Below are 11,374 nucleotides of genomic sequence, written 5' to 3' on the forward strand. Positions count from 1 at the left end.
GCCGGGGGGGGGGGGGGGGGGAGAAGAAAAGATCTTGTAATTATGTAATAATGCAAGGGTTGGAATAGTGACAAACTGGCCTGAAACTCACCAGGTTTTAACAGATTCTTTAGTAAAGTAATTCAGCCTATATTTGTTTACATTTTGGAACACTATGTGGAATTAGTCATTAAGAGTTTGCTTTTGCTATGTACTACTGGATGTACTAACGGCCATCACTATTGGTTTGATACTAAATTAGTTTAACTGATCATTTTCAGGCACATTCTGCAGCATTCCAAGCCCTGCCTTCTCATAATTGTGATAATGTATTTATAAGATCAGGATTTCTCTTTGGTGAATGTAATGCGCTTTAATTCACATAATATACACACATGGCCACTTCTGTCAAATTAAGCACTATGTTTAAACAACAGCAAGCTGTTGGTGGCTGTATTTCTATTTTTTTTAAGCAAGGTTTCACATGTATGGGCCACTGATTTAATTTAATGGAGCTGTTTGACAGAGACTGACTTGTTTCAAGTTCATCTTCAACCTGAGCAGTTTGTAAGACAGCGAACATAACATCTCACACCTACCAGTCTGTACAGAGGTAAATATGAACTGCATGTCCAAATAAAAAGGATTAAGATGGAACTTAAATTTATTAATTTTTATTAAGCAATACTGTTCACTTACATTCCTCCTCCTTCTCCAGTGTAACTTTATTGAATAGATTCTTTTCACAAAAAACTAAATAAATCTACAGAACAAACATGAGAACCCTTATAGATTCATGAGTAACATTCATCCAATTAGGGAACCAAAATAAAAAAGGAAGGAACACAGCATTAAGATCTGACAGGGGTAAAGGGTGAACTCTATTGTGCCTTTAACTACACCTGTCTGTAAACTGAAGACACTGATACAGATGTCGTCTGCATACATGAACCATAAAATTTTAAACTCAAGCAAGACATTCTGCTGCTTATAATCGAGAGGGGGAAAATATCACTCTGGTGAGGGTTTCTCGCACACAGGGGTTGGTCACAATAGATTTAAAACAAAGTGCTGGATTGACCACTCTTTGCAGAGGACAAAGGAAAAATTTTGATAAAACTGGACAAAAATTTAAATTACAGCTCCTTAAGAGATTGTTTAAAAAAAAAAAAAAAAAAGACCAGCTCTACACATACAAGCTAAAAATGGTCAGAGGTGTTAAACAGGTCTGATTAATTAAGGCGTTCTGTAAGGCGTTAAAAAGTCCATTGCTGTAAGATCTCAAAAGAGTTAGTCCAAAGTGTCTCAGTGTGGCGTTGTGTGAAGACATCATCCTGAGTGCAGTGTGTGTGAAAGGACTCCAAAAGTAGTCCACCTTTTGTGTTTTCATGTGCATGTAGGTGTTTTGCGTATGTGCTTATATATGCTTTGGGTTTCTCACACTGCTAGGCTGGATGCTCCTGGGTGTCCTTGTACCACACAACCCTTTTAGGATCTGAAAAACAGAAAATAACTTTCTCAGAGATGTTGAGGAACAAAAGACAATGTTTGTCAGATTAAATAAAGAACAACCTAAAGACAAGCAGGTTACGTTACATTATTTGTCTATAAGTGCAAGTGGTCGTCTATCTCTGTGTCTGGAAACTGCCCAGTGTCAGCTGGGATCAGCTCCAGCCCTTCTGTGATCCTCTATAGGACAAGTGGTAAAGCTGATGGATAAATCAAGGATTGTTTGATACCAGTTCTGCACAATAAGCTGATAACACTCGAGTGCCTTATTGTATACACTCTTAACGTTGTCCCAGCTGCACAATAAATGGCTACAAAACAGTGGTTTCCATTTACAACCTAAACATAACCCGCTGAGGGCTCTGGATGCCACTGTCAAAGACCACATATCTACACAATACAATGACTATACCTGACATAATTGTTTCCAAAAAACACAACTATCAAATGCTGTCATGAAGGTGCTGAAGCCAGTTTCGCTACATATAAAACATTGCTGCATCTCAGGTAATTTTCAATGTCTTGTCTGTTTTTGTTGTTGAAATGGCATGACAACACTGACCAGTTTACTCAAGTCACTCACCTTTTTTCTGTCTGTTACATATAGCATTCCATTCTGAGGAGGAAAAAAAAAGAGTCAGTGTTAGAGGTATTGTACAGAAATAACTTTCAGATTAAGAAAAAATACTGGCAAGTCTGTCTTCATTTCTCTAGGTCTCACCTCTATTGTGGTGATTCAAAGCCTCCACTAGATGGCGACAGCTAAGCAGCAGCGTGCCATTGCTCTCGTCCACCTCTGGGCATGTGATGGGGGTAACAGAGGTAGCAACTTGAACAGGTGTTTCTTTGGTGGACTGGGCAGTGAGACCGGTGTGGAGCTCTAGGTCCGCTGACTGATTAGCATCTGCATGCTGAGGTGGGAGGGTGTTGACAGCAGGGTGAGTGCAGGAGCCCTCCATGACCGGCCTTCCCTCACTGATGAAACAGAGACCCCACCGGTTCTGCAGCAGCGCACCAATTGCAGACCGGTCCTCCTCCAGGGCTCCACTCGTTGCCCCTGCCTTCACCTTGGAGGCGTAGCTGACAGCAGGCTGCAGCTTGGCTGGGCTGTCCTGCACTGGGAAGGCAGGAGGGGGCTTGAGCAGTGATAGACTGTCCTCCACCCACCTATCTTTCTGGTTAACTTTTTGTGACCGCTCGCCAACTCTGCTGACCCCCTTTTGACTCTCCCTGCGGAGACTGCGCCCTTTGTGTTGCAGACGCTTGCGTTCCTTTTCCCTGCGAACGCTGAAGGTTTGTGTGTGACCAGGTCCAATCAGTTCACCCTCAGGTGAAATTTGCTGGGGCTGCTGGTCACCCCCAGAGACACAGCCTCCACCTCCACCACCTCCACAATTTCCTGAGCCAGGAGACAGGCGACGGTTGCGAATATGTGGCTCCGAATTGGTGGCTGAAACAAGGACCGCTGGATCACACAGAGTATCTGACTCACACACAGTGTTGGTAGCTTCCCATGTACCTGAAGAAGAGGAGTTAACAGGTTATCACATGTTTGAATATACTAATATACATCTATCAAACTTAACAGTGCTGTGTGAAAGAGTTGTAACTTGAGAACATTAACATCTGGGCTAACAATCGCTATTTTATCTGTAAAAATCACAAATCACTGTAGGTGATTGTAAGTGTAATAGGCACACAGTGTGTGTGTGTGTAAATAGGTATTTCATACAATATTTTCGATTGTCACTGGTTCATACAAAAAATAATTGTTGCTCTTGGCTGTTTTATATAAACACACACTCGGGATAGACGACACATTTTCGTGCGACATCAGTGTGCCAGGTCCGTGAATGGCAGCCTATTTGTCAAGCTGCGCAGAAAATGTATATGTCCTGGTAGCCCGATATGACTTTAAGGTATAACACTTTTGGAATATCAATATCAGTCAATATTACGTTACATCTCTCGGTTAGTGATTTAGTGACAATGTTGGACAACAAGGCGCGTGTCATTTAACATTTTATGGCTCATTATAAAAAGCAGTGACTGGTCAGCTAAGCACTGATGGGAGTATTGCTACAATATTCTTGTAGTTGAGCCATTTTTATCCATAGAGTAGAAGACAGCCTGAACTAGACAATACTGTTCCTTATTTTTAGGGCATGTCAACTGAAAATACCTCCTCGTTGGCGATACGGTTGGTACAGCCAATAGGAGTTTTGTAGTGTTACAAAACTTGAGGAGTCAACGCGATTGAATAACGAATAACTTACACCCGGCCTCAGTAGCCTGTTCGCTCATAAGCGCCACGCTTCAAAGAAACAATACCGGGGTGTCTCACCCACCAACAGGCAGAGAATTTTCGAGAAACTAGCTGACTGTACAGACTTTCCAGTCTCCGTCAAAACGAGCAACTTGGCTGCTATATTAGAGTCTCCTAGGGTGAAATAACATCTTGCGTTTCAAGTGTGCAGCACTGGTAGCTAACAGGAGAGCACAAGCTATGCGCAAACACCGATGTTAGCAAACTTTAATTAGCAGCGTCATGGCGCCGCGAGTTAAACTCGATAGTCTTATTCATCTGCCGTCACAACGTGGTCAGTGTAGTTCACCAGTGTTTTAATATCGACTGTCGTCGAGGACATGGCTTCATTTTTAGCATACCAATACACTAACAGCCAGTTGGCATGTTCGCTGAAATCAAAGTTTCGTACACCCCCACCCCCCATTCAAAGCGGCGAGCAGGGTGCTATCGATACCACTAACGTTAGCACCGTTGCTAACACCGCGGTAAGCCAACAGAATAGCACTAATGAAAGTGAGTAATTTCGTTCACATGTGTCAAAAAGTTGTATAAACTTACCTGTTTTGATATGCATGTCCTTTCGCTTAATGTGTCGCTGAAGCTGAACCGTTTAGTAACTTTTGTTTACAGCATTAAGATAACGACCGCTTGCTGGAAGAATCTTGTTTAGCCACCCGGAAGCGACATGGAAATGTGGGTGGGACAGGAAGTCTCTGTCCCATAAGCGGTCCGGCGGTAAACATTGAGGAAGAATAATCGGCTAAATTCTCCATTAATACATCCATGGGCTATGTATTATAATGATAACCCATGTGATGAGCAATCACGAGTTAACAGTGATATGATGTATAACAACAATCGAACATGTATGCAAATACAATTAGGATAATTTGTATAAGTTCCCCGTTCAATGTTTCAATTTTATATGTACAATAATAATTGTTTTTCACATGCCTCAACAAATTGGATAAGGAGAAAAGACTTATTTGAGTTGGGTAATTGTTCCTTTTCTGCATCTAAACATTACTTAGATAATCACTTCTTGTTTGACTTATCTTCATAAACCACAGATGTTGAACCACTGACAATGTGCCTAAAATAGATATTCATTTTAAGTTGTCACAAGCCAAAGAGGTTGAGAAACACTGACATTCAGCACTGTGTTGGATGGCCAGACTGTCATTATTAAAATTAGCCCTTATTTTTTGTTTGGGAGATACACTTACAAATTCTGATAATATCTAACTCTTGTCCTATGGAGGTTGAAATCACTGACTGTAAGTTGTGTTGAACAGAAACATCTACTATATAAATGTATTTATTTGACCACAAATTATATTTGTCAGCAAACACCAAAAAAGCTATCATTCCTATGTTTCCAAAGGCAATTTTCATGTAACAAAAATCATTACAATAAAAAATAAAAAAATTCTGTTGATTTATACGTTTTAATGACAACAATCATCATGTTCTAATAAATACATTATTAGCTCTTGACAGCTCAAAAGTTAAATGATTCCACGACTATACCCTTTTCCATGTGTGTACGCATGTGTCTCTTCAGCCTTGTAGATGCAGAGAAACTCTTTTTACAGAACATACAGCTGTGTGGCTTCTCCCCGGTGTGTGTTCGGATGTGCATGTTAAGGTCAGAGGAGCACCTGAACTTCCTCTCACAATAGCAGCAGGGATAAGGCCTTTCTCCTGTATGGATCCGTTTGTGAAGGAGCAGCTCACTGGATGTGAGGAAGGTCTTTCTGCATTGAGAGCACTGGTGGGGTCGCTCCCCTGTGTGAATCAGGTTGTGTCGCACGAGTGAGGTTGATTTGGCAAACCTCTTCCCACAACATGTGCATGCAAATGGACGCTCACCTGTGTGTGTGTTGAGGTGCTCACTCTGAGCACGTTTCGTTTTAAAGGTCTTTGGGCACTGTGAGCAGCTGAATGGCTTAAAGTTGCTGTGGCTGTGCTGATGTCTGACCAGCTCTCCATGTGTGAGGAACGTCTTCTCACAAGTGGTGCAGTAGTACGGCCTCTCGCCTGTGTGGGTTCTCTCGTGACGTGTCAAGCTGGCCAGCTGGGTGAAGCTCTTCTCACAGCAGGAGCACTGGAAAGGCCGCTGGCTGTTGTGAGTTAACAGGTGCCTGTTTAGGATCTGGAGTTGTGTGAAGCTCTTCCCACACTCTACACAGGAGTATGGACGCTCCCTGGTGTGGATCTGCTGGTGCTTATTCAAAAGCCACACATGCGTGAAGCTTTTCCCACAATCGCAGGCAAATGGCCGCTCGCCAGTGTGTTTCATCTGGTGTCTCTTTAAGTCTGACGCTCGGCTGTAGATCTTCTCACACAGAGAACATTTGTACTGATGTTGTACCACATGCATCTGCCTGTGCCTCAGCCGATCCAGGATGCTGCTAAAGCACTCTCCACATTTCTGGCATTTGTACTGACCACTGGCCTTCTCTGATGCTTCCTCTGCTACTACAACCTCTGTTGTTAACTCTAGGGGAGGGTTGCGTGCTTGGCCGCATGCGGTTCTTTCGAAATGCAGTTTGAGCAAACCCATCTGTGTGAACCGTTTGCCACACTGGGAGCAGAGAAAGGGTCTTTCCCCAGTGTGAATGCGCTGATGTCTGGTCAGATCCCAAGAGTTCTTGAAGCCCTTTTTACATTCCTCACAGGTGTATGGGCGCTCACCCGTGTGGGTGCGCTGGTGACGCGTCACATCTGAGGTGCGTGTAAATGTTTTGCCACACTCCTGGCACACATGAGGGTCAGGTTTGTCGTGTATGGGAAAAGGCTTTGGGAACTCAGGATGCTGCATCTTCTTCTTGGGGGCCTCAGCTGTTTCTGCAGTCTTCTGGAACCTGTTGTAGCATTCAGGGTGACTGTGCTCAATGTGCTGCAGCAGGTAGGACTCCTGCATGTGGAAAAATGGACATTTGGAGCAGGCAAAGACCTGGGAGGACATCTCCACAGCAGTACCTATGCAGAAGGTACACAGAAGAAATAACTAGCATCTTTATGTTCCCTCAAATACAGACAACTGTTTGTTGTGTTATTGCATGAAAATGTAAAGTCCCTCTAGGTCTCCCACAGGCCTTCCTTCTCCCATAGAGCCACAATCAGCTGGCTAAATTTGAAATCACGTGTCCACACTAGTCATTTTTATAAAGCGCTTCAGCCACACAAAAGTGCTACCTGAACAATAGGAAAACTAAATGTCTTCACTGGCATGTTGTCAGACAAAATAAACACACAGGTTAATGCCAACAGGTGTTCTGTGAGTCAAAGTGAGTAATCATTGTGTTAAAGGGAACAGAAAGTCATCTTCATGAATTTAACACTACACAACCCCCTTAGGGCAGCTTACATCCTTATGATCCACACGAAAACACAAACTAAGCACTGTGAGATGTATTCACCATGGAATCTGCTTTCAAAAAGCTCAGATTTCAGGCCAGAGCGTGAAAGATGAACTACCTTATTGCAGACCCTTCACCTTAAACTCATTTACTATTTCTAGAATGTAATTTCCATTTAACAGGTCTAATTAGTTTGCTGTTATCTACTAAATTATAGGTAGCAGAGACAAATCTCAGTAGCACTCAAGTGGTGAGAAACAATATGAACACAACTGGCAATGATTAGCAAATGTCAGATATATTTGATATGGATGGGACTTCTTAGAAACCACAATGCTATCTTCACAGCAGTTCAGTGACAAGATTCTGGAAAATGTGCATTCTGAACATCTGACTTCACTAAACTGTCATGTCATTGCAAACTAAGGAGACATTTAATAGGTGCTACAGTAGCAACATAGCTGGAGCTGTTTAAAAACTAGACAGCACTCAGAGAATACAAACATCTGCCAAAGCAGCTCAGTTTCCCCTTAATGCCATTACACCTAAAGCATGTTTTCCTATAATGGTTTGAGCAGCATAATATAAATCCTTGACCATGAAAACCTACCCCTAGCATTTGGAATCACATTTCATATCATTATTAATTTAAAAATTATTCAAGAAAAATTATATTTCACTAATGGTGATTGTTTTCAGGATGTAGCTCAGTAACTTTTGAAGATCATTCCATGGGCCATACCATACCTCTCCAGAAAATGTCATTCAAATCCATTCATTACAGTTTGAGTTATACTGTGAACAAACAAACACCTGTAAAACCATAACCTCCTTGGCAGGGGTAAAAATTTATCCAGCACATTTGCTTACCTTTAGCCTATAAAAAGGTATATGGCAGGATGTTCTCTTGCCAAAAATAGACTTAGAAGAAGAAGAATCCACTTTAATGTCATTGTAACACGTACAACAAATTTTTGTTTGGAGCCGAGGGCCCCAGCGCATGTTATGTTTGATGTTTGCCAACTTGCACTGTCAAAGAATATAAGAATATATATTTCCTGATGTATATTTACTCATTGTTTTCTCAGCGCATTCTTGTTGGCTTCCTATTCTCGTTTGGATGGATGCCTGTTGCAGCAACAGTTGGTAAACTGCTGTGCGTTACACTTTAAAGAGCCCATGGCATGCTTCTTCTTGTTTTCTGGCCTATCTACAATGTTACAACAGTGAATTATCCTCTTAGACATGACTTAAAGCAAAAAAAAAACAAAACAAAACAAAACAAAAACAAAAAAAAAACGAGGTGTACGTATGTTCTTGTACTTCTATTCAGAATCCTGGTGGAATTAATTTCCCTACTTTTGGATTGTATGTGATCATGTGGGGGAAGATGCAGTGATCACCGGTTGGATTTACTGACCTTGGAGCTACTTGAAAGGGGAGTGATGTTTCCACTACTCAGTGGAACTTAACAGCAAGTTAAAAAAAAAAAAAAAAAAAACACAACCTGGTGTCTCAGAATTAGCGTAATGCCTCTGGGGAACTTGTAGCTGAAGCAGCTTCACGTTGCTAGCGCAGTATGTGTAATGTGTGTCCCTGTGCTAATCCGTGATGACAAGTGATCAAGGAATGATGAGATTGAGTCTAAAAACCTAAGGATGCATCCAAACACACACACACACACAGGATAAATTCTAATTAATTAATTAATGCTGTTGTAACTCCTCCTGCTGTCCACTTTCAACACAACACCAGCAGCAGGAGTTGTGCGTGTTCACAAACTATCCTCTCATTTTTAGAAATAGGCTCTCTGGTTTTATTATTCTGAAATAAGTACAGACTATTTGGAGTTATGATGGACACAAAGCTAAGATTAAACATTAAATGGCTGGAAATGAACATGCCATGGGCTCTTTAACAGAGATGGGCAAATAAACCAGACACACATATGCAACATATTGCTGTGACCTTTAAAATGTTTTCTCTTGTATAAGTAGACCACAATCTTTGAAAACATTTCTAATAAAGTACAAATCTCATCTTTATATGGATTATCCTAGTGGATTATATCCAACTTTTTTTTCCAAGAAAGGTAATCGTTTTCAAAGAAGAAAAATGAAAACATCATTGTTAATGCTGATGCAACTAACATTAATGTCACTGCAAGAAAAAGAGCAACAGTGGTGTCTCTGGGAATCAACAGGCTGCTTCCTCTGCCTGTTTTGGAACCACTGAACTCATAGCTAGGGAGGCTCTCAAGCCTTCAGATGGAAACCACCAAGGCATCTTATTATGCTGAGTTATGTTAATAATATAGTTTGTTTTAATCTAACCATTTTGTGAATGAGACTGTAGACTGTAACCAGGATCATGTTTATGTAGTAATGTTATGTTAATACAGATCTAACTGAATTAAACATATTTTAGAAAAGACCCAAATATGTAACATGCAAAAAACTAAACAGAATTTTAAGTGTATTTTCATTTTATGTTATTAATTCCAAGCAATTTTTATTCTAAACACTCGGATCAGCACCAAAATATAATGAATAGTTCTATGGGCCATAACCTATCTCTGCAAAAAATTCTGTCCAATTCCATTCTTTACTTTTTGAGCTAAGCTGTGAACAAACAAGCTAACAAACACTGTCAAATTATTACTGCCAGTGGCAGAGGTAATAATAAACAAAAAAACAACTTAAGTCATGTTAAGGTAAGGTTTTGACTCTTATTCAGTTTATAGGTTCTTCACATGCAGTTGATTCTGTAGCTTTAACATGACCAGTGTATCTGGTTTACCTTGTGAGCCAAGGTGCTTGAGGCATTTGTGGTGTTGCAGCAGAGACCTCAGGTCATCAGGACTGGAAAGCACCTCTAAGCAGTCCTTCAGTACAGAGGGGGCAGAGGTCAGCCAAGACACGGTCTGTTGGACCAACATAATTTCAAATTCAAAACTGAAATGTATTTGTATAGCGCCAAATCACAACAAAGGTCGTCTCAGGACACTTTACAAAGTAAGGTCTAGACCTTACTATTATCATTATCATTATAGAGAAAAACCCAACATATCCCCCTTGAGCAAGCACTCAGTGACACTGGGGAGGAAATCTCCCTTTAAAGGAAGAACCCTCTGAAAGACCCCGGCTCTTGGTGGGCGGCCTTCTGCCTCGACTGGTTGGGGTGAGTGGATAGAGGAGAGAGAAAAGAAGGAAAGTAACAAGACACAACAAACACAACAACAAACAATCAAGCACTGGGTAGCTTGATCTGGCCGGTGACTGCTCATCAGAAACGTAGAGCTCCAGCGCCAGAGTTACCTGCAGAAAGGTACAGGGAGAGAGCGAGAGGACACACTATGGGAGAGAGACACAAAGTTAGTGATGTGTAATGGTGGCATATACAATATGTGCATGGAGAGAGGAGAGGAGGTGGAGGAGAGAGACTCAGAGCATCATGGTGCCCCCCAGCATCCTAGGCCTATAGCAGCTGGGTTACAGCATCTGGGTTCATAGATAAATATAACTCAGTATCATCTGCAGAGCAGTGGAAATTTCTGCCGTGTTTCCTGATAATATTGCCTAAAGGGAGCATGTATAAAGTGAAGAGAACTGGACCTAACGCAGAGCCCTGTGAAACGCCATGACTATCTTCAGTCTGTGCGGAAGATTCATCATTGACATGAACAAACTGAAATCTTTCTGATAGGTAAGATTTGAACTAACTTAGTGCAGTTCCTTTAATCCCAGTAACATGTTCTAGTCATGCGGAACCTTTGACGGACTGCTGTTTCCTGCAGTAAACCGTACTCATGTCCTGTGTTCTGTATTTGTACTGCGTTGTGCTTGCTTCCAGATTGTTTAGGAATTAAACTCACTATTTTCTAGGTTCATCTGAATTTTTCAGTGACAACATACGCTTGCACCACTTAAAGCACTTGTTTTGCAGAAGTTCTTGCTAACTACCAAATTTAACTTGCTACTTTAGGTCGGCTAGTTTAGAAGCTAGCTAAGCTAGTAGCTTAATCGAGAGCAATGGCTTCCCCCTCTTCCTCTCCACCTTTCTCTTGCTCGGAGTGTCGCATGTTCAGTTATTCCTCTGCCTCCTTTAGCGATAATGGTACTTGTAATAAATGTCAGATGCTAGCAGCATTGGAGGCGAGGCTCACAGACTTAGAAGCGCGGCTCCACACCATGGAGAATAGGCCAGCTAGCTA

At 41.6% G+C, this 11,374-nt stretch overlaps 2 protein-coding genes across 4 annotated transcripts in view; both read right to left on the reverse strand.

Moving 5' to 3' along the window:
* Positions 1–625: 625 nt before the first annotated feature.
* Positions 626–4,546, reverse strand: LOC109960915 (uncharacterized). The gene is made up of 4 exons (XM_020601375.1): positions 4,355–4,546; positions 2,210–3,007; positions 2,072–2,104; positions 626–1,474 (listed from the first exon to the last, which is right to left on the reverse strand). Exons 1-4 carry the CDS (start codon positions 4,368–4,370, stop codon positions 1,425–1,427), a joined length of 897 nt encoding a protein of 298 aa, XP_020457031.1. The 5' UTR covers positions 4,371–4,546; the 3' UTR covers positions 626–1,424.
* Positions 4,547–4,911: 365 nt separating this feature from the next.
* The window catches only part of LOC109960914 (zinc finger protein 2 homolog), a 14,102-nt gene continuing 7,639 nt past the window's right edge, over positions 4,912–11,374 (reverse strand). The window contains exons 6-7 of one of the 3 annotated variants that reach the window (XM_020601372.1): positions 9,961–10,084; positions 4,912–6,781 (exon numbers count right to left, since the gene is read on the reverse strand). In XM_020601372.1, coding sequence (XP_020457028.1) covers positions 5,298–6,781; positions 9,961–10,084 — 1,608 coding nt within the window. In that variant the 3' untranslated portion in view covers positions 4,912–5,297. The remainder of the gene's footprint in view (positions 6,782–9,960; positions 10,085–11,374) is intronic. The other 2 variants (XM_020601373.1, XM_020601374.1) reach the window with 2 other exon arrangements.

This window comes from Monopterus albus, unplaced genomic scaffold, assembly GCF_001952655.1.
Source record: "Monopterus albus unplaced genomic scaffold, M_albus_1.0 scaffold51.1, whole genome shotgun sequence".
Lineage (NCBI taxonomy): Eukaryota > Metazoa > Chordata > Actinopteri > Synbranchiformes > Synbranchidae > Monopterus > Monopterus albus.